The 24,526-nt window shown below is 34.8% G+C and overlaps 1 protein-coding gene across 1 annotated transcript; it reads right to left on the bottom strand.

Annotated features, from left to right (window-relative positions):
- Positions 1-11,427: 11,427 nt before the first annotated feature.
- LOC145117510 (ABC transporter G family member 1-like) lies at positions 11,428-15,677 on the bottom strand. The gene is made up of 8 exons (XM_079053797.1): positions 15,323-15,677; positions 14,998-15,080; positions 14,322-14,786; positions 14,138-14,224; positions 13,113-13,229; positions 12,825-13,022; positions 12,359-12,445; positions 11,428-12,257 (listed from the first exon to the last, which is right to left on the bottom strand). The coding sequence occupies exons 1-8, from the start codon at positions 15,606-15,608 to the stop codon at positions 11,625-11,627; spliced, it is 1,956 nt and encodes a 651-aa protein (XP_078909923.1). The 5' UTR covers positions 15,609-15,677; the 3' UTR covers positions 11,428-11,624.
- Positions 15,678-24,526: the final 8,849 nt, after the last annotated feature.

The following is a 24,526-nucleotide window of genomic DNA, read 5'->3' as shown; positions in this document are numbered from 1 at the left end:
GCAGTGACAAGATATAAGACAATTACGCATATTCAGTAACATCCATAAAAATCATGCCAATTTAAAACTTTTTAAAACATTCAAAAACAATAGTTATTACAAATTGTTTTCAAAATAGTTCCATGGCAGAGTATCCCAGAAATCAAATCATAAAAATATGAGGAGGTGCACGATCACGCATTCGCCTTCCCGCGATCATTTGAAGTACCTGAAACAAAATCAACAATTGTAAGACAGAAACTTAGTGAGTTCCCCCATATAACAACGCCATACAAACCATAAAAATATCATACAAACAACATGCATAATGAGTCATCAGTCTGACTGGACCGCCTCGCAGGGCCATCAGCCTATCTGGACCGCTCTCCGAGCCATCGGCACGTCTGGACCGCCTCGCGGGCCTACAGCCTATCCGGATCGCTCGCCGGGCCTTCGGCCTAACTAGTACGCCTTACCTGGTCTCCAGTCTATCCGTGCCGCCCTGAGTATGTTGGCATAGAGCACAAAGCAGGACCGCCTCAACCCAACCCCCAATCCACAATCAACACATAAATATCATACGCTAGCTAGCATGTACAGATAGTCATACATATCTAACAGATTACTAATCATAACATCATCCTATATACCTGGATACCAATCTAACAGATCACTAACATAACATCATCCCATAACCTGGATACAGATATAACAGATCACTAACATAGCATCATCCTATAACCAGGATACATATCTAACAGATCATCAACATAACATCATCCTATAACCAGGATACAGATCTAACAGATCACTAACATAGCATAAGCCTCTAACCAGGATACAAACCATAAAAGGCCGGCCTTGGTGCCTTAGACCCTGTTGATATAGTGAGAAGAACTCATCTCAGAGTGTCGAATTGTACTGCAAAAGATCAAACTCCCGAAACACGGCTCCGAACACCAGCACCTACAACCACCATTTATCCGATTCCATAAATTCCCAAATTACCAAAATACCCTCAAAAGTCAAACTTGGTCAACCCTTGGTCAAAGTTAAAGTCAACGGTCAAGGTCAACAATCCATGTTGACCCAACTCATCAAGTGTAGCTTACTGACTCGTCGAGTTCCTTCAGAACTCAAGAAATCATGAAAACACCAGTCGACTCGCCGAGTTTCCAGACAACTCTTCGAGTCCATGCAGTGTCCAGAATGTCGGGAAAACCCTAACCAACTCGTTGAGTTATCTCACTAACTCACCAAGTTAATGCATAATCCAGAAAGCGGGAAACCCTCATCAAACTCGTCGAGTTGACTATGCAACTCGTCGAATTCTTCCTGTCTTAATGTGTTCAGCTCTTTCCAATCGATTTCAAGGCCCCAAACTAAGGATGACATTTAGAACTGGAAAACCGGACCGGAACCGGAATCGGACCGGAACCAGAACCGTTAGAACGGAATATATAGAACCGGTTCCGGTTCCGGGTTTAAAAATTGGCTTTATCCGGGTTCCAGGTAATCCGGGTTTGGGTCCATCGGGTCCGGGTAAACCGAGTCTAAAAAGCGGAACAAGTGTTAGGAACCGGAACCACTTTCAGGGTCGGAACCAGTTTTTGTGAAACGTTTAACATATGCATATCTCATTCGTTTCAACTCCGATTGACATGCAGTTTTTTCCAACATGTAGTTTAGAGTTTGTAAATAATTTTAGACTATAAATTTGCCATTTTTAGTTTTATATTCATTGACTTACAGTCCCCCAAAGTCGAGATATCAAAGCTGAAAGTTTTTAGTTTTTTAGTTTTTTTGTATTTTGTGAAAGTTTTAAAACATGCATATCTAATTCGTTTGAAGTCGGATTGACATGTGGTTTTTTATAACTTGTAGTTTATAGTTTGTACATGAGTTTAGACTATAATTTTTTCATTTTTGGTTTAATATTCAAGTATTTACAGTCCCCCGAAGTAGGGATAAAACTGAAAATTTTCAACTTTTCAGCTATTTGTTTTTGTACTTCGTATTCTGTGAAAATGTTAACACATGCATATCTCATTAGTTTAAAGTCGGATTGACATGAGGGTTTTTCCAGAGTGTAGTTTAGAGTTTGTACATGATTTTAGACTATAATTTTGTCAATTTTGGTTTCATTTTCAATGATTTACATTCCCCCAAAGTAGGGATATCAATATGAAAATTTTCAAAGTTCAACCCACTAGGTAGTAAGTAATTACCAAAAAATTCCGGTTTTTCCGGGTTTTCCGGTTCTAAAACCACTTTATCCGGTTCCAGCTGACCACTTTGATGTTTCCGGGTTTTCTAGTTCTAGACCCACTTTACCCGATACCGTACCCGGAACCGAACCGGAACCGGTTCCTATATACCGGTCCGGTTTCCGGTTCTACAAAATCCTGTTAACCGGTTTCGGGTTTTTCGGGTCCGGGTCCATCCGGTCCGGGTTCGGACCCACTTTCATCCCTACCCTAAACTACAGATCTAGCTTCATGAAACTGAGATACCACGTAAAGTTTCTAACTTTACGTTCATGCAAGGCCTCAAAGGAAGTAAAACACTAAAACTAGCCTTAGAAGGAGGTTTTGGACATGGAGGAGGGCCAAAGCTTCATAAAGCTTGAGGCTTTATGTCCATAAGGGCCTAGAGGAGTCCAGATCTGAAGCCATGCCCTTGTGATAAGCTCAAATCCGAAAGTGACTCCATTTTACACTAGAACGATGTAGATGTTGGATCTACAAGCTCCTTATCGTTCTAAGCTTCTCAACCTTCAAGTTTCTTCAACAAATGCACGAAAAACACACTTTTAGCCTCATACACACTCAAAATAGGGGTTAGATCGATTAGGGTTTGCTTCTGGACGTCAAAAGGTGGTAAGGTGTAACGCCCAGTTCCTTGTACGTATTTAAATAAGAAATTATTCACTTTTGCTAAGGGACTCGACGAGTTGGAGGCCCCAAACTCGTCGAGTAGGAATTTGATGTGTTGGACGCGGAACTTAATGTCTACTCGACGAGTCGAGGAGCCTCGACTAGACAAGTAGGCCTGCCAGAGTGAAACCCTAATTTTTAGGGTTTGCACCCTATTTAAACACCTTAACACCCCCACTATGGCCTCCCTCATTGCCTCCCTTAGTCCAGAAAACCCTAAATCGAAACCCTAACCCATTTTGAGTGTTCTTGAGTCATTTTTGTGTATTTTTGGTGGTTTGAAGCTTGAGAAGGAATAAGAAGCTTGGGAGTTCAAGAGGAAGCAAGTAGATCCAGAGGTTGTGTTCCATTTCCAGCTCTTTTGAGGTATAAAGTCTATACCTTGACTATTCATTTGCTAGATCCCTTCATGGAGTAGTTTAGGGCTTGAAGGAACCATTTTTGGAACCATTCATGGATGCAAGCATGTTTGGGGTTAAGACTTCAGATCTGGAACCTTTGAGGGACTCCATGGCATCAAGGTGCCAACTTATGGCCATGGGAGTCCCATGCACCTTGTGAACCTCATTTTAAGGCCTTTTGAGATAGACAACCCATGCATGAACGTAAAGTTTGTAACTTTACGTGTGATATCGACCCTAGGAGGCCAGATCTATGTTTTGGATGTGTTAATCCTGACTGAAATCGACTGTATAGTTTTGGGATCATGGGGGACTCGACGAGTCGTCCTTAGGACTCGGCGAGTCGGGTCTTGGTTCCCCATCCTTTTTTTACTTAGCAACTTGTTGAGTCTAGAAGATGACTCATTCAGTTAGACGTGTTTTGAACTTAAAGGTCAATAACTCGACGAGTCCAAGGATGAACTCACCGAGTCAGTGATAAAATGTCCCAACTGTATTAAGGAGAACTCGACGAGTCCAAGGAAGGACTCGACGAGTTCAAATAAAAAGTCCCGATTCTGTCATAAGGAGAAACTCGGCGAGTTAAAAGGTAACTCGACGAGTCAGATTGCGAATTCGAGATTCTCTGAATTATGGAACTCGACGAGTTGATGGACCAACTCGGCGAATTGATTCAACCAGGATGTTGACTTTGACCAGAGCATTGACTTTGACCTTGACTTGGCTATTATCCAAGATTGACCCTTAACGGGGTTATGAATATGAAAGAGTAACTAAAAGAGACTGATATGTGTAGGAGGTTGAGGAGAGTTGATCCCAACACCGAGGACAGTTCAGTTACTGCATGATATTGAGGTGAGTTACCTTCCAGTAGAAGTGGGTCTACGGCCACAATGCCGGCCCACTAGTAGGAGTTGTTGTTAGATGATTGTATTTGTGATAATTATCTAGGTTTGCTGCTACCTGATATGTTTTATGTGCTAGCATGATATGATGATATGTGATAGTAGTAGTAGGGGAATAGTCCCCGTGTTACGGTCGTGAGGACCGATGGGTAGGTCAGGCACCCCAAAATTGTTGGGTAGTAGGTTTATGCTATGTTATTATATGGTAGTAGTAGGGGGTGAAATAATCCCCGTAGCCGGTTCAGATACACCGGAGGGTAGGTCGGACACCCCAGAATTGCCTGGCAGGGTAGGTCGAGCACCCCAGAATGGCTTGGCATGGGTAGGTCAGGCACCCCAGAATTGCATGACAATATGTTTGTTATATAGTATGAGGTATGATGGGGGAACTCACTAAGATTTGTGCTTACGGTTTACAGTTTTTGTTTCAGATCCTTCTTCTACGAAGGGAAAGGAGCCGGCACGGTAGCAGCGCATCACACCACTATCTTCCGCACTATGATGTTCTTGGGATTGTACTCTGACATTATTATTCCATGACATGTTTTATGACATTTGGCTTATGGGTTTGATATGATATTGATGATGTTTTCAGTAAACTGTTTTACAAATTGCTTAATTAACAAAATGAAATTTTTGGTCATGATTTTTGGGATGTTACAAGTTGGTATCAGAGCCCTTGTTTGAGGGATTCGGACACACCTTCGGGGGTTTCTGGACTCAAATCGAGGGTTTGAAAGATTTTTACAAGAAAATAGTTTTTTCTAAAATTGAAATTAAGGAGTTTTGAGGAAGAACAAGGTGTGTGTTGCGTGCAACCGGCCGAGCTCAAGTAAGTTTTCCCCAAGATACCCATACATGTTATGTTATGATATGATATGATATGATTATGAGAACTGCATGCTAGATTAGGGCCAAGGATCTAGGAAGATGCCTTATGTGCCTGCTATATGTGCTTATTGAGTTACATGCTAGAACTGATTAGTCAGTAATATGATGGCCTGAATAGGATATGCTTGGTATGGTTACTCAATGCTTGAATGCTACTTGCTTTGTGCTTTAGGAATTCTAGTTATCTTTAGCTAACTAGCTAACTAGAAACCCTAATTAAGGTTTAGAAGACCCTAATTTTTGGTTTGTTGAAGTAGGAATTACACCCGATCACACCGTATGACTTATCTAGTAGAGAGATAGACTTAATGGATTAAGTCCTTAATGGGTTAAGTAAGAAACACTTAACCCTAATCGTCATTTCATGTGAAAACCCTAATTGTGTTGGGTTTGAGTTGGGCCTTTCTTGTTGGGCCTAGATGTTTGGACTATTGATGGGCCATCCAAGAACAAGTATATGGACTAGAATATTTGGATTGGCCTTTAGGATAAGGCCCATTAGACAGGCTTGGGCCCAATTGGGAAAATTGGGTCATATATGGGCCATAACTGGACCTTGATGATTATGAGATATTGGACCATTGGGTTGCCAAGTATTTGGACCAGAATAAATGGTTGGGCCTTAAGGTTTGAACATGTGAGGGGTTTGGGCCCAATTTGGAAAATTGGGCCATAGTTAGGCCTTGGTTGACTATTGGTATTTTAGGCCTTCAGAGTATGAGTTGGGCCTTCATCTTGGACCAAGCTATGTTAGGGGTAAATGGTCCTTTTACCCCAAGTGTGTATTTTAGAGTTATGCATTGGAAACCCAAATGGTTAATTGGGTTTTATTTTGATGTTGACAATCTAGGGATCTGTCAGATAGCAGCCAGAGATTTATTCGCGAGACTCCAGCAGTGTGAGGTGAGTCCTCTTCCAGTAGGAACGGGTCTAAGACACCAATGCCTACCCGTGTAGTTTATATGTTCTTGATAGGAACACGGAGTGTGGGCGGGGCTCGTATCTCATTATTACCAGAGTATAGATATTAGACAGATTGTTGGATTCCTATACTTGTTGTCTGTGTGATACATGTATGTGGTTGTTTATGTATGTGAGTATGGGCGGGGCCCGTATCTCATTATTATTCGAGTCTGGGCGGGGCCCGAATCTCATAGCAGCCGAGTGTGGGCGGGGCCCGAATCTCGTAGTATTATTTGAGTATGGATATGTGACTGCTTGATAGAATTAGATATACTTGTTGTATGTGTGATACTTGTATGCATGATAGTAGCAGAGTGTGGGCGGGGTCCGAATCTCCTAAACAGCAGAGTGTGGGCGGGGCCCGAATCTCCTAGACAGTGGAGTGTTGGCGGGGCCCAAATCTCCTAGACAGCAGAGTGTGGGCGGGGCCCGAATCTCCTAGAGAGCGGAGTGTGGGCGGGGCCCGAATCTCCTAGACAGCGGAGTGTGGGCGGGGCCCGAATCTCCTAGACAGCAGAGTGTGGGTGGGGCCCGAATCTCCTAGACAGCGGAGTGTGGGCGGGGCCCGAATCTCTTAGAGAGTGGAGTATGGGCGGGGCTCGAATCTCCATGAGAGTGGGCGGGGCCCGTATCTCCTAGTTGCATGTTATGTGTATGGTATGTGGTAGTTTGGGGAGACTCACTAAGCTTCGTGCTTACAGTTTTTAGTTTTGGTTTCAGGTACTTCGGTTTTCAAAAGAGGAGCTCGGGATGATTGCAGTGCACACACCATTTGTTCAGCCTGGGATGTTTATACTCTGATATATTGACATATGTTATGATATTCTTGAGATACACGATTTATGATTTTTACATGTTGAATGATAATTATGGTTTTATTAATGATTTAAAACGAAATTTTTAGACTGTATTTTTGGGAAGTTTCATAAAGCCCACGACTTTATGGATTAAGATACCTTGATTTGCTCAGATCTATAGTTGGAGTGTTTGTCTTATTGGATTAAGACCAAAAGAAGTAAGAAATGGGAGTCTGAGGAGTATGTCGTGCGTACTCCCAACTACGCACATCGTAGGTATGAGATCCCCCGTCACATGCATAGCCAGCGGTACGTGCATCGAAGGGAGTTGTACGCCCAACGTAAGGAGTTGTACGCCCAACGTACTCGTTAGGTGTTGACTTTGGGTTGACTTTTGCTTATTTTGACTTTTAGGTCAAAATTTAGGGTTTGGACCTAGGGAAGGGCCAAATGGTCCTTTTTTCCCTTAGTGGGCTTAGCTGTGGACTTGGACTCGTGTGGTAGTAATGGGCCTTAATTATTAATTAAGGGTAATTTATTTGGTTGAATAGGGAGAGTCTAGATCCGATAGTTTAGGTGCTAGGTTTTCGTGTCATTAGTATCAGGTGACTCTCCTCACTTACGTAGGATAACTGTAATATTATGACCAGCTAGGTCTAGCTGTTATGTTATGTTATGCTATGCTATGTTATGTGTTAATATGATATTTGTTTAGTTGGGGCTGCTGTTAGCCAACCGGGGGTTGCAGATAACCTCCCGAGCATGCTGTTAGCTCACCGGGACTGTTGATAGTCCCAGGGTTGCAGATAACCCAAAGATGTTTATTTATGCAGAGTTATATGTGGTATATTGGGGAACTCACTAAGCTTTGTGCTTACAGTTGTTGATTTATATGTGGTAGGTACTTCGCAGGACCGTGGGAAGGCGAAGGTCTGATTGTACACATGCACTGGGAATTTACTACTGGGACATGATCTTTTATGTACTCTGATAACTATGACACTTGTGGTTTTAGGATGACTTGTACTTGCTATTTGGTTGTGAAACTATGTTTTTAGATGTTTTAAAAATGAAAATTTTGGTCTAAAATTTGAGGTGTTACAGTTTCAGTATCGTTCAAATGATAAGCCAAAACGAACTGATCATAACAAGGTGGCAAGGAGTTGAGGATCATGTTAATGGCCAACTCCTCATTGAAATTCACATTTAGCCTTTCAAGGCGCTCCACGTATCTCTGCATTCTTTGCACGTGATTGCAGACCGACTCTCCTTCCTTCAACTTGCAAGCCATTATTGCTTTGACGACCTTATACGTTTATTGACGATCTCTCTTGTGAAACTTTCCACAAGATCCAAGTTCATCTCGTATGGGCAGTAGTCCTCATAGAACCTTTGCAACTCAGGAATCATGATGGCAACCATGATGCAAGCAACCTTTCTTGCATCGTGATAATGTTTCTTATAGGAGATGATCTTTTCAGGAGTAGCAGTGGACTCATCGGTCTCAATAAGTTGTTTTTCAAGGACATACTCTTTACCCTCGAGTCAAAGAGCCATCTTGATGTTACACATCCAATCATTGTAGTTGGTACCAACCAACATCACCTTGGATACGATCAAAAGTAGCGAGAAGTTCGAGTTATGGGTGGAGGTTTGAGGAGCAGAAGCATCACTAGGAGTAGACATCTATAGAGAAAAAGTAGTTTTAGTTAGATGAAAATAATCCTAAATATTTTAACCCATAATTAATATTTAAGGCTAGGACCCAACTGTGCAATGCACAATCTAGAAGAGGGGTGCCGTAATCTAATTGTAAATTTTATAGAGGTAGGTAAAGGCAATTTACCAATTTCAATCAAAATAAAACTCCTAGATCTTTTGAGATTCATTAAATGTATAAATGGCATGTTTAATCTCAAATTATGCTCTTCTATTTGTGGCTGAGACACCGATGATCACAAACAAGATGTGAATAACCATGCAAATATGCTTGGCAACCTCGATGCCATTTATCATCTCTAATTGATGTGTTGGTTAACCACACACACTCCATCAACAATAATAGTTTCCGAGATGCCCATTACTACTCTTTATAGTCACTATTAGTGTTTTGGTTAACCACACACACTCCACTGACTACATATAAAGCATAATATGCAATTTCATGGATTAGCATACTTTTCACATTTTTCCTAAAATAAGTAGAGTGAAATATTCAAAATAACTTTGTTACTTTATATCATTATACTTATTAATGAGATTATGTCCTATCAAATCCATTCGGCTAACGAACCTCCACCATACAAGGGAGTGGTGGGTGAGAGTGGACACCCAATAATGGTCATTTTACAGGCTGCTTCCTTATACCCCTTATAGTATGGCTTCGTGAATGAGGCGTACTAGTGATTTGATTGACTTGTCTTATACATATAATATATTAAACTTTTAATAGTATAGTATATAAGGTGTATTTTAAAACTTTTCTAAAACACTGGGTTTAATATTAAAATTTTGAAATTAATAAAAAGTAATTTAATTTAAAATTAAACCAATTATGATTAAATCTTTATCTTTTAATTAAAAGATAATTAAATTAAGTTAAATCACATGAGGATTAAATAATTGTTTAGTATTAAACTATTAATTAAAATTTGAAATTAATCTTAATCCATACCCTAATAACTTTTGAAAAATTAGGGTATTGGTGTTATCCAATTTTAAATATTCTATTTTAACCAATTAAAACAAAAATGATCAAATAAGGAAACCCTAACGAACCCTAATGATTTTCGAAATCAAGGGAGGAGGCTAGTGTTTCAAGAACCCTAGCCCAAGTTGAAAATTCAAAGCCTTAGGGTTTAATTTCTATAAACCCTAATTTGATCTACTCAACTATTATGCATATTCAATTGAAAACAATGAGCTCTGATACCATTGATAGATTTTATAGGTTACAAAAAATTCATGTGGCATAACTTAACTCTTAAGTTCGCATGCAACCTAATTGGATCTATGTTTTCACTATTGAATGCTATAATCTATTGGACATCAAAGAACCCTATAAAATCCTAGTATTATCGAAATTAATAAAAGAGTTAGGGTTTACATATCTTTGATTATTATTGAAAATAATCAATCAAATCCTTTCTTCAAAAGCTTCCAGAAAGTAAGCTCCAGAAATCTTGTGTTTCTGATGGTTCACACCCAAACCGTAGCAACTAAGAAAACTTGAGGAGAGAGGAGAATGGATGAAAATTCGGCTATCCTTCTAGGATTATGAGTGGCCGAAAATTGATTGTATAAGGACCCTATTTATAGTTGACAGAAAAACCCTACAAACCTTAATTGGAAATAAAATAATATTATTTCAAAGTCAGAATTATCTGGTTTCCTAATTATCCATATTATCTATATGAAATAATCTAGAAACCGTAAGAGAGTCTCCAATTTTCGGCCAACCCTACAATCTTTTTAGAATTCTTCTCTTGTTTACTTAGTGAACAGTTACAGATTTACTCCTTGCACTTTTAATTAATCAAATTAATCCTAAAATTAATTGTAATTAATTTCTGATTAATTCTTAATAAATAATATTATTTCTATTTAATATATTAATCTCATAATATATTAATAAATCATTTATTATTATTTATTAATATTATAAAAGATCAATAAATAAACTTATCTCTCTAAAAAACATTCTAGTCTATTATTAGGTTTAAGGGCAATAAAAAAAGAATTGCTAATAATTCAAGTATATATACCAATTTAGTTATTAGCTTAGACATATAATCCAACATATATATTATTGGTATTAATATTATTTTTTTAGTTCAAAATTGTAATTAATAATTTTAATTAATGTTATTTTAAATTGTAGTTTTGAAATCTTAATTTCATGCTAATTATTCTTTTACAAAATAATAATAAATAAAAAACTAATATATGATATAACAATCCATTGAATTATATATATATATATATATATATATATATATATATATATATATTAATTTTGAGATACCCTTGTGAACAATACCTAACCATGGTACTGTTCATCAGGTTTCTCCACCAGGGTTACTTCCACCTACTGGATCTCCTCTCAATACTTCTCAAACCTTTCTTTCCCACCGCCACTATTCTCTACCGCCTTAGGCGGCTGTCATTCGATAAATCCTTTCCTGCGTCTTCTTCAACCTCCTCACCCCAACCCTACACGATTTAAGGTAATTATTTTTTTACAAAATAATAATAAATAAAAAAATAATATATGATATAGCAATCCATTGAATTATGTAAATTTAAATTAAATGTAAAATTTAATAGATAAAATTATATAATGATTGGAATGCAATCCATTGAACTCATATAAACTCAATGCAACTATATGGTCTAAGTGTAGTGGGTTCAATTATGTTATATTTTGTTTTTATGCCTACAAGATACATGAAAACGAAAAATAATTTCTTAAAGTTGTTTTGTCCACGTGGAATTAGTGTGACACGTTATGGGACGATGAGACAAAAACATAACTTTGATGAATGAGGATGGTAACTTATAAAATGCTCCAATAAATTAACTTTTTCATTTAACTATGGTACATCATCGATCAAGTACAGGGAAACAGAAAACGATAGACGAAGAATTGAAAGGCATACATTCGAGGTCCTGAGTACACTTGGACTTTCGGGTTCATGTAGACAATAAAATATATATAAAACAAATGACAAATGGGATTCTTTGGAAGCATTTCTAGTTCCCATGAGTAGATTTCGACATGAAAGCTTTAATAATGGGCCTTACTCTCTCTGTTGCTTTAATAGAACAAAAGAGTATTATCCTGTATGCGACAGCCATACCAAACAAGATGCCAAGATCAATCCACTTAGAAACTCCGGTCGCGATGTGCAATGCACTGTTCAATATCATCTCACCATCAACTGTAGGAGGACCTCCCACATACTGAGGAAACATTAGCCCTTTAAACTCATTTTTGTATAATCCTTGTAATCCGTACCTGTGGAGTGAAATATAGTACAAAGGGTATTTCCAGAAGAAATATGGTAGATCGTTTGGCAAACGAAAGAACCCTGCACCCAGTATCATCAAACCTACGATCCCAGCACCAGAAATGATGCCCATGAGCAAATTTGGAACAACAGAAGCTACGAGCATCATAAGACCTTCAACCAACAACATTGACACAAAGACAACTAATGAGAAATAGATGAATAGCCTGGGTTCTCGTTGAAGCCCAACGAGGAAGTAAGCTATAGCTCCTGGGATTAAAGAGATGACAAGTAGGTATGGCGTTGAGGAGATGGTATGGCTGACAACAAATGATCCAACCCCGTAGTGCCCATTTAATCTTTCCAAATGAAAAACCTAAATACATGATACATGAAGTATCGATTAAAAAGTAATTATAAGTTCAAGCTGTACATGCATTTTGTTTATCTAAAAACACCTAAGATATGTCAACGAACCTTCATTTCCTCCACGAAAGACGGGAACCCACCAATGGCTAAAAGGGTCAGGAATGTAGAAACAAACATGAGCATTGAAATCCTAGCCTATGTTATTAAGAACCAAAATAAACAATCTTAATTAGTACTTAATAATAGATGAACGGAAACATAATACCAAAAAAAAAAAAAAAAAAAAAACTAATTGGGTATTTTTTTTAATGAATCAAGCTTGAAATTTTCTATTAACTTTCCTTAATTAAAGATCCATGTTTTCAATAACATTCAACAACTCAGAAAAATCTGCTATTTAATAAAAACTGGGAAATCAACACACCCATGTGTGTGACCGTTTGTTCTTCAATTCAACTCCTATAAAAGATTTTTTTTTTTTTTTTTTTCAGAAAAGAGGGTTTTTAATAAAAAATAAAAATTATGCAAACAATCTACTGTATTAGAGTTGTTACATTTACAACATAAAACTTACATTTACTGAGTCGAATCCCAAACCAATTTGGTAAAAGAGTGTTCCTAATGCCACACCCAAACCAATATATATACCAAGTCGCAACCAGTAATATCCTAGATCACGATACATGTTTATGAACGACCTTTCCGTTAGCACTAAACATTGTGTAATGAAATTGGCTTGCAGGCTTCCTTTTTTCTCAATGACGTCTCCTTCCTTCAAAAAATACATTTTTCATTATCCGTAAATTCACTAAATGTAAACTTTAGTTTTATGAAAGAATAAAGAAAGCATAGTGTACTATACCACTCCACATAGTGTAGCTATATCACAACGGACTTTCTTATATATATTAGATGACTTGTAGGATTCTGCTAGTACTTCGATTACTTTCTCAACAGGAATCTTTCCACCAACTGTATCCTAATAATGGACAAAAAAAAAAGACGAAATTTTTTATCAACATATAACAAGAACTTTGTGGTGCAAGCAGGGCTGATAATTAGGATTCATCATCAGGATTCAAATGCCCAGGACGAACCGGAAAGAAAGGCTCTTAGACCATATAACGATTGATCGTGTATCACTCCTGGTGGTGCGTGCATGTGTGGTGGATTGGTCAATTAACAGATCTAGAGTCTGGACTATCGCTTATGATTGGGCCCGAATATAATATATAAAAAATATTAAAATTTTTGGCGCTAAAGAATTGAGCCCTGTATAACTGTCCAGTTTGTCCCCTGGCCTTGGGTGGAAGAAAAGTTCCATATAAAACAAGGATACAATGGTTATGTTAGATATATGCAAAATTCTTTTGATGATTCCAACACATATATAAGCAAATTAATGGGACCAGGTCTTACCCTATTTAGGACTCTAACACGTCCTATAATTTGACACGAAGGCTCGATGTTAAGGACATGAGGATGCTAGACTTGTCTCTAATGTGTAATGCCCTTAATGAGATAGTTGAATAAGGTGATATTCAAATGAATTAAAGTCTTCAACTATGGGATGTCATGTTGACATTACATGGGTATAAATCTACGTACAATTATACATAATTAAGTTATTGTGGGTTCTTAGTGTTTTCTTATTATTATTTTTTTTCTCTCTCTGGTGTTGCATCTTGCTGCTGACTTGGGTTTTTTAATAAAATTTTGCTGGTTCAAAAAAAAAAAAAAAAAAAAAAAAAAAAAAAAAAAACCACAATAGACTTAATTATGTAGAATTGTACAATGATGCTGATTTATTCGTCGACATATGACCCAGCATAACAATAAATTCTGCGAAATTTATTACATTCATAATACACCGAAAAGTTATGGTACCTCATTAAAATCCGTATTTATAGTCATGAGGTAATGATCTGCAGGATTTTGTAGATCTGGACAAGGAAAACCATTTACTGCAAAAAACTGGATAAAAACAACAAAAGTAGTATATTATTCATTTGTTTCTGATATATCTATTTGTTATAATGTTTCAAATGATCATAATTAATATGAAGGTAACCTGGTTTGCTGCAAAAGTAGGACCAAAGTACACTGCTTTCCCCAAAGAGAGAAGACAGAGATTGTTGAAAAGCCCGAAAACTTGACTACTAGGTTGATGAATGGCTGTTAAAACCGTCATCTGGTATTCGTGAGTGAGCTTCACAATCTGGTTCATGACATAGTATGATGATGCGCTGTCAAGACCACTTGTAGGCTCATCAAGCAACAGAATCTTGGGGTGTGTCAAGAGTTCTAAACAGATGCTTAGACGCCGCTTTTGACCACCACTAAGTCCTTTGATTCCCCAGCCTCCGATTCTAGTGTTGATAGAATCTTGAAGTCCCATCTCCCTTATAATTCTATCAGCTCTCTGCCTTTTTTCTGATTTTGCCATCAACTTAGGCAGCTGAAGTTCAGCTGAGTAGTATACTGTTTCCTTAACCGTTAGAGTCCATGTTAGAACTTGTTCTTGAGCCATATACGACTGCAATATTTTAAAAGCAACTGTAAGCATGCATGAATGAGAATCTGCATGTGAGAGCATCCAAAAATCAAGAAGCGATGCCCTCTAAAATAAAAATCAAGAAGCGATACCCTCTAAATTTACAACCTTTTGTTATTTGGTTTATTTCTTTATTATGTATGTTGCATCTGAATTAACGCAAAAGTAGTTCATTAGAGGATTTTGCCATTACCATTGTACCATATGTAAGTCTTTGTTTACGACCATTGATTAGAATTCGTCCACTACTGTGCCTTATGTTTGAAGCTAAGCGCCCTGCATGTGCACAATGTTGATCTGGTAAGATTGCTATATATATATATATATATATATATATATATATATATATATATATATATATATATATATATATATATATATATATATATATATATATATAATATTGTATATTTGTCTTAACACTGTTCTAGGGAAAAGACGTAATATCTACTTAATGGAAATTATCTTTAGCATGCATTTGGAAACAACCTTTAATTAATTAATGTACTATTACATACCAGCCAAAGAATCAAGGAGAGTGGACTTGCCACAGCCGGAAGGGCCCATAATGGCAACAATCTCTCCTGGTTTAGCATATCCAGTAACACCAGTGAGTATTTGTTCGTTGCCTACACTCCTCTTAGAGCTTGAAACAGATACCCCAATATCCTCCCACGTTAAGTAGGCTCCACTCTGCGTTTTTTTCATCACTGGGAACTCAGACTCAACAATCTGGATGCCCCATCCTCCTGTTTCTGGTTCTGGTTCTGGACATATTCCATTGTTGTGTATCAAACTGCCCATGCAGAATCAACGATCAAAAAATAGAGATTTACAAAGATATTACGGGAGAGAGAGCCAAGTCTTGAGTAGTGTGGAAGTGAGGAGGAGTATCGTGGGATATATATATATATATATATATATATATATATATATATATATATATATATATATATATATATATATATATATATATATATATATATATATATATATATATATAAGTTAAATTGAGAAAATAAAAAAGGTTGAGAATGGGGAATCATTCTCAGCCACTTATTTATTTTTGCCGCAAAAGCCTCCGTTGTACCAGCGGAAATGGATAAGAAATACACATGTGTTTCCAAGAAAATATGTTTCCTTAAACTATGTTAATCATTACCTTAATATATACAAAAACATAGTTTTTTTTTTTTTTTTTTTTTTTTTTTTTTGCGTTTTTTTAATTTTTATGAAGCTATTTTTATCGAAAAATAATTTTAAATATATCAAAATTCATGATTTTTTATTCTCTACAAATAGACATTCATATTGATATACTTTTAAGATAAAATAAATTTTTTTTTTATATTTTCAGCTATCGTTATTCATAAATGAATAAAAATGCATCAGATTTTTGCTACAGTACATTCGTTATTCACTTATGAATAAAAATATATAATTAATTTTTTTTTTATAGTTTAAGTGTCATTTATACCACTTATTCATATATGAATAACAAATTAACTGTAACAAAAATCTGATAAATGTTTTATTCATATATGAATATAAAATATGACGACAACTAATACACGTTTTATTCATATATAAGTATAATATATGACGAAAGATGATGTAAAAAATATATTTTAAGTAAGAAAACTTTATTACGTGTCATATTTATATATGAACGATACTTAAACTATAAAAAAAAAGTTAAGTATACGTTTTATTCATAAGTGAATAACTAATGTATTGTAATAAAAATCTGATAGATTTTTATTCACTTATGAATAACGAAAGCTGAAACTTTAAAAAAAAATAATTTTTTTATTTTATCTTAAAACTATATCAATATGGATGTCTATTTATATAGAATAAAAAATTATGAATTTTGATATATTTAAAATAACTTTTCGATAAAAATGGTTTTCCAAAAATAAAAAAACAAAAAAAAAGTATGTTTTTTGTGTATATTAAGGTAATGATTAGCATAGTTTAAGGAAACATGTTTGGTTGGAAAACACATGTTTATCGGTTATCCATTTCTGACGGTACACCTAAGTTTTTTGCGGCAAAATAAATGTGTGGCTGAGAATGATTTCCTCATTCTCAACCTTTTTTTTCTCAATTGAACCCTCCTCTCTCTCTCTCTCTCTCTATATATATATATATATATATATATATATATATATATATATATATATATATATATATATATATATATATATATATATATATATATATATAGGGTTGAGATCGTTTGAGAACTCAAAGTTTTCCGAAAACCCGAGAACTAAAAGTGGAGCGTTTGATCAAAAGTAATTCGTTAAGGACATGATCGTCATCTTACCAATCTCATTTAATATTTAATTTTTTTGTGTTATTTAATATATTAATATAAATATCTAAAAATTTACATCATAAATCAAATTTTCAGATTTTTTTAAAAATAATATTTTTCGTTTTTTTTAAATGCAGATTTTTTAACTTTTCATAGAAAACATGTATTTTTGAAAAAAAATTGAAAAAAATATATTTTTAAAAAACAGCATTTTAAAAAAAAACAGCATTTTTTAATAAAAAAACTGCAAGTTTTTTAAAGAAAGTTACATTTTTTTTCAAAAAAAAAACTGTATTTTTTAAAAAAAAATAAAATTTTAGGTGCATATATGCATATTTTTTCAAATGCATATATTCATATTTTTTATGCTATAGTATTCGTAAGTAAATCATAAAAAAACTCATTTTTATTTAGGTTTTGAAGATTTTTTGATGCAAATTCATCGCAAGGTAACGTTTATAGTCCTCATCTACAATAGAATAAGTATTTTAGTCGATACAAAATAAAATATAAAAAACAAAAAAATGCTATAAAATTCCAAAGCGTGTTCATGTCTTCGTGTCAATATTTCCATATTTTCTTCAATTTATCATCTTCACCTCTTCAATATTCATCACAATTTCATCCAAATCTACAAGAAAAAAAAATGATTGATGCAAAAACACTTACCGAAATACATGTGATTTACATGTGATTAACATATGAATCACAGACGATTCACATATGAATTACATGTGATGCATATGTGAATTATATGCGATTTACATGTGAATCACATGTAATTCATATATGAAGTAAATGCGATTTACATGTAATTCATATGTGAATTACATGCGATTTACATGTGAAGCACATGTAATTCATATGTGAATTACATGCGATTTACATATGAAGCACATGTAATTCATATGTGATTTACATGTGAAGCACATGTAATTCATATGTGAATTACATGTGATTTACATGTGAATCACATGTAATTCATATGTAATTTACATGTGAATTACATGTAAATCATATGAATCACATGATTGAAACCCTGATTTATCTTTTTTTAGTCAATGAAAAAAACCTCAACTGTGAATTACATGTTATAACATCCAACAATGAATGACCAAAGTTTCTTACTGTGTATTTTGATATTTAAGCATTCATCTTTTGCAATAGATTGTTGAGAGTACAGATTGACCATGGATTCATACAATTTGAACCACTGTTAAGAGGGGATCCTCCATCCACCTTCAAATAACCATAATTGACATTGTTAAATATTATAACCATATTTGAAGAGCAAACTCATAATAAAAAAAAAGAAAAACAGTTTCAAGCATCATATCATAAATACCTTCTTATGTGAACAAGCATCTATTATTGCTTGCATTCTTTCAAGAAAATAGGTGTGTGCCTTCTTCAACTTATCTATTGGTTCAGCATTCCTATAACAAAACTTGACACTATACCTATTAGCAATGAAAACCATTAAGAGAATAACAATTTAATTTTAAATTATAACCCCTTGGTCATAAGATTAGACATAGATATGATATAAAGAGGAGAGAAGATTGTAAGGACCTTGAAATGCCTGACTGATACACTAAATGAGCCTCATTCATCATTCCCTTTGCTTCCAAGAACAATGCATATGACCCATATAACAAAGTTTTATCCAAACATATTTTAAGCTGTTCAATTTCCCTAAAAAGAGCCTCATAGTTTGGACTAAAATCCATCTGCAAACACAAAAGCGTTTTTTTGTTTTATTACAGAGAAATTTTTCTGTGATGATAAATGAATGTATTACCCACAAATTATTCTAAGTTAAAAACTACACTAAGCTTTATAAAGGGCAATGCAGATAGATAAATCATAAATCCAGGGTTAATTTGTTCATATACACTGCTTAAATTTTGTATGTCAAAGTGATGCCTTGACCTCAAGCAACAAAATATATCACTTCATTTGGAGCTAATGCAGTGCATCCATATAGACAGAGATAAAGAGGGAAACGAGATTACATATATGAGCCAAATCTTGAGAAATCTGATATTGTTTCGATATTCTGAACCATTCTTAAAGGTTTTGATGCAGTGAGATACAAACTCCTAAATCCATTCATTTTGAGATCACTAATACAAATTCCTAAATCCATTCATTTTGAAATCTAATTCACTAAAACAAAGATCAAATTCTAATCAACCACAAGAACATTTATCGAAGCAAGTATCATATCGTTAATTAGGCTGAAGTCGTTGGGAACGATACACTCCTCATATCCAGTGTCGTCATCATCACCGGTCTCTGCGGGCAAGTGAGTGTCGTGTTCGTTGTAATGAATGACAAGATTTCCATATTTTCTTTAATTTATCATTTTTCACATCCTCAACATTTTCCACAAATTCTTCCAAATCTACAAGAAAAAAAATTAATGCAAGAAAACTCACAAAAATACATGTGTGCATATAGACGTAATTCATATGTGATTCACTTGTGATTTATATGTAAATCACATATAATTCATATGAAAGTTACTTGTGAATTACATGTGATTCATATGTAATTCATATGTGATTCACTTGTTGTTTACATGCGAATTACATGTGAATCACATGTAATTCATATGTGAATCACTTATGATTTACTTGTGAATTACATGTGATTATATGTAAATTGCATATGAATCACATGTAACTCATAGGCGATTCATTGTGAATTACATGTAATTCATATGTGAATCACTTGTGATTTACTTGTGAATTACATGTGATTCACTTATGATTTACATGTGAATCACATATAATTTATATGTGATTCACTTGTGATATATTGCTAAAATGAAACAAATTAAAATAAACTATATGGTTAGAAAAAATAAATAATTAAGATGATTTACATGTGAATTACATGTGACTCACATGTAAATCACAAATGATTCACATGTGTCACAGGTGATTCACATGTGAATCACAAGTGATTCACATGTAAATCACAAGTGATTCACGTGTAAATCATAAGTGATTCATGAAGCTGAATCTAAAAGCAATTAAAATAAACTATATGGTTAAAAAAAATTGGTACCTGTCATGCCAGAAACAAGAGAGTTAATATCACTAGTATATAGTTTAGTTACCTTACCTCTCCGTCATCATCATCATTATCATGACACATGTAGATAATATTGATCCACCTTTAAACATGCTCATCAGGTAATTGGTACCTGTCATGACAAGAAAGCAACAAAAAAGAAAAAAATCACAACAATATATAAATAAACATGCTCGTCTACTAATTTATATGTGATTCACTTGTAATTAATATGTGAATCACTAGATAGGTATAGTCTTTCTTCCAGTAAATTACTAAAATATTATGCTAGTTTACATAAATTATATGTGATTTATAATTGATTATTGCCATTGGCTAATTAATCAAATGAACTGACCTTTGAAAAGTCTGAAAATATTTTGCCATTGCCAGACACTACTTGATCAAAGAAACTAGCATGGTTGCGTACAGAAGATTCCAAAGCACTGATGTCTTCATGCCTGATACCAAATGACTATCCACCTGTTTCATTAAAACAATACCATATCCAGTTATTTATTTGTGAATATATATATATATATATATATATATATGTGTGTGTGTGTGTGTGTGTGTATGTGTGTGTGTGTGTGTTGGTTTTATTAAGATTAGAAGGGCTAACTTAAAACATGATATAAAGAAATATTCATTTATTAATCCCACATATGCACGCTGATTATTGCAACCATTTTAGTTTATACTTTTTTTATTAGTATTGGTTTGGATATGTTTTGGTTAACCAATCAACAATGAAAAATGAAAAAGGTGTAGCTAAGGCCTAAAAGTAAAAGGACTCCAATGAACAACATATATTGCATATTTATAATGCCAATAGTCTTGTAGATCGTTTTCTCAAAATATAATTTAACAATAATATTTCCAACTTATTTATCTATGAAAATCAAAAATAACATATTCCAGTTTTGTCCAAATTTATATTCCAAAAAGAATGTAATATAATATAGTTTCCAAATAGTTTTATATAGAGTTTATTTTCACTTGGTGAACGCATCTTATTAATTATAAATAATATTATAATAAATTTCGATAATTAGAAAGGAGCTGTCATTGGAAACAGAAAACTTATACCTCAATATTCCAATGCAAAGACACAATAACATGTGAATTAAAAAAAATAGCAGTTAACAGATCTAGATATGTCCCACCAAATGAAATACTATACGTTGCCCTAGAATTAATCTGCAAGCATTTGTTTTAGGAACCAAAATTATTGTACGGATTATGTGAATAGGAGGAATAGGGATGTAAAGTATATACCTGAAAGAAAGTCAATCAGAGATGGATTGGATTAGGATACTCACCACATCTAGTTGGATTATAGTATCCAACAAGTTCTCTATGTCATCAAGATCTGTTTGCATCTTTGTGTGCAGGAATAACAAACATTATGAGAAACACAATAAGTAAGAGAAGACAACACAATTAAGGAGTTGATTCAGTAGTTACCTTTTGTGTTATTCCTAAAAGAACACCAGCCTCAACTTTGGCTACTGAAGCTCTTGCTTGTTGCAACTCATCATTTAATGGAACAGTAGTAAGTAGCTCCATAATTTTTTTTTCTTATAATGAAAGATTTATTTGAGAAATTGTAATTTGAAAAACAAATTCAAAGCTACAACATAATTCATATAAACAAAGAGAAAAGAAGAATTCAAGTAAAAAGAAATTACACTGGGATTACTACAATTGAGCATACCATGATTAGCCCTAAGTTGTCAATTACACTAAAACAAAGTACAAAGATCAGCGAGAATCCAAAATTGAATTAACAGAAGAGCAATAAATGTGTATACGACCTAAAACTGCACATTTTCGCATTCAACTAGTATAAACTCGCAAACCTACCAAAGTTCCAATACCAATTTCAATCAAAAGCATATACAATTTTCACAATTTTGCCGATTAAACAACAAAACAATCTGACATATGATCAAATCCAAGAAGCAGTTAGAATAAAAGAAACAACACCATGATATAATTACAAAAGAGAACTCATAAGCGATGAAGCATCATCAACTTGATTGTCACAGTGACTGTGACGGTGGCGTCAACACCAGCGTCGACATCTTCGGAGGCGGTTACGGTACAGATGGAAGAGACAACATCAAAAACACCACGGGAGAGAATCCAATCTTGAGGCGAGGTAAGAATGAAAGAGAGAAGTTAAGAAACTTGTAAAAAACAAGTGAAATAGAAAAAGGTAAAGTGGTCTAACCTTCCGGAATGCGATTAACTGAGACGTCATTACATTTTCCATCAGGAAGAAGCAGATACAATGATTTTTATGGAAATCGACGATATTGCCACTTTTGATCTGATAACGAGCATTTGATCATTGATTTTTTTAGTAATTCGTGAATGGCTAGTACAGAGATGCACATCATACACTTCATTGATTTAATTTGGATCTGGAAAGGTACTTTTACTACCTTCTTCATTTCATCAATGGCGGATCATATATCCAGACGATTTTAGGGTTACGATTTTGTATATGAACAGAACTAATATGATGTAGTGGTGATCAGAAGAGTTATTCATGGTCAAACCCACACCTATTTCAGTAGGATTTTGGGGAACGACGACATGGTAAAACAGATTCGTAAGTCCAATTTCAATCACCAGAAAATCACAGATGAAGAAACCCTAACTTCATTGGAGAGGTGAGGAAGTGAGGAGGACGTAGTTAAGAGAGAGATTTACGAACGATTTCAGATTCAAAATGAAAATAAAATAAATACTTACATAAATTGTTCATGATCGACGAGAATGAAGCCTAAATCATTGGAGGATTTCAGATTCAACATCAATCGGTTATAATGACTATGAAATATGGATCGATTGTGGATCCTTGTCTGAAGCCGAGAAGGAGACGATGGAGAAAGTGATATGCCGATGCAGGTAGTGGTCGCTGGTTGATGTACAATCCTCTAGATTCAGCGAGGATACTATCGCCACTAACAGAGGCAAAGATGGAGCAAACGTCGTGGCCGGAGAGAGGAGGGAGACGGTGAGGACGAGTGGATGATGTACATGAGAGAGAGAGAGAGAGAGAATGAGTTTTAGGGATGTGAAAATCTCATTCCCAGTTTACCCTCACGATTTTTATTAAAAACCCGTATACACCATTCAAGCTTTTGTTAATTACGAGATTGCCATAAAAAATCAGACCCCTTAAAATTTTTGATCTAGTGGTCCACTTTTAGTTCTCAAGTTCTCGGGAATATATGAGTTCTCAAATGATCCTTCCTATATATATATATATATATATATATATATATATATATATATATATATATATATATATATATATATATATATATATATATATATAACAAAAGATCTAGAGTGTCAGGACAAGTAATGGTTGTTCTCTATATTAATTAAAGCATCTAGTGGCAGTCAAATATGTTCGTCTTTAATACATAAACTTTTAATTATATGTTAGAAATAGTTGTTGTCTGTGATTTTATTTAAACCGTAGCGGACCATCAGAGACCCAAAACCCACACAATGCTCGTGCGTCGCAGTATTAGAGTTCAAAAACACCAGACCTCCTACATATAGAATTTCGCAGGCTAAACGGAATGGGAGGATGGTTTCTTACGCGTGGATGATGTGGAATTGCCACATGACACAGATGCCCTACGAACTTTTTTAGGGTTGACCCGTTGAGTCTCTAAACTAATTTCGTGGCTTTATGAGAGAAACAACTCGTGGGCAACCTATCGTTTTAATCTCTTTTACTTGTTGTAGCAGGTTTGAGTGACACATAGACATAAGTTGGGCCCATCTCTCTCCTGTTCATCATATTCCTCTATGACACATAGATAAAGCTTGGGGCCCATCTCTCTCTCTCTCTCTCTCACACACACACACACACACACACAAGCACACACCAAATAAGCTTTAAAACCCATTTCCAGGCCATTGTCTTCTTCCCCTGTCCACATTAAAGCTTATAAACAAACACTCCACATACACATAAATCCTAAGATAGTAGTATATTGTGTGATTTTATAAAATTCTACAAGTGTTACTCTATCTACTAAAAGTTAACTGTATTAGGTATAGAAAGTGAACATCTGTATCCCAAATTCGAACGACAACATCTTCACCATCACTAACAATTGTCTTGTTCAGAAGTCCCTAAACAGATCTATTAATCCTTCCTTGAGGCCCAGTGCTCCGCTTTGAACATTCCAATGTATGGTTGATTGATCGACACTCCCAGTAATCAATCGCGTTGAATCTCCTACAGAACTAATTGTCATCTTATTACACAACTAATTCAGAAAGA

Source organism: Lactuca virosa, chromosome 5, assembly GCF_052849685.1.
Source record: "Lactuca virosa cultivar CGN04683 chromosome 5, Lactuca_virosa_CGN04683_v6, whole genome shotgun sequence".
NCBI classification, from domain to species: domain Eukaryota; kingdom Viridiplantae; phylum Streptophyta; class Magnoliopsida; order Asterales; family Asteraceae; genus Lactuca; species Lactuca virosa.
The sequence above is the reverse complement of the archived record's forward strand: the minus strand, read 5'-3'. Positions and strand labels throughout refer to the sequence as shown.

Bases quoted from the DNA above. Each gene is read 5' to 3' on its own strand.
- LOC145117510 (XM_079053797.1), bottom strand. From the start codon at position 15,608: ATGGGCAGTTTGATACACAACAATGGAATATGTCCAGAACCAGAACCA. The intron at 13,023-13,112 runs GTATAGTACACT...TATTTTTTGAAG, and splicing joins TAGCTACACTATGTGGAGTG to GAAGGAGACGTCATTGAGAA. The intron at 12,446-12,824 runs GTAAGTTTTATG...TTAATAACATAG, and splicing joins TGGGATTCGACTCAGTAAAT to GCTAGGATTTCAATGCTCAT.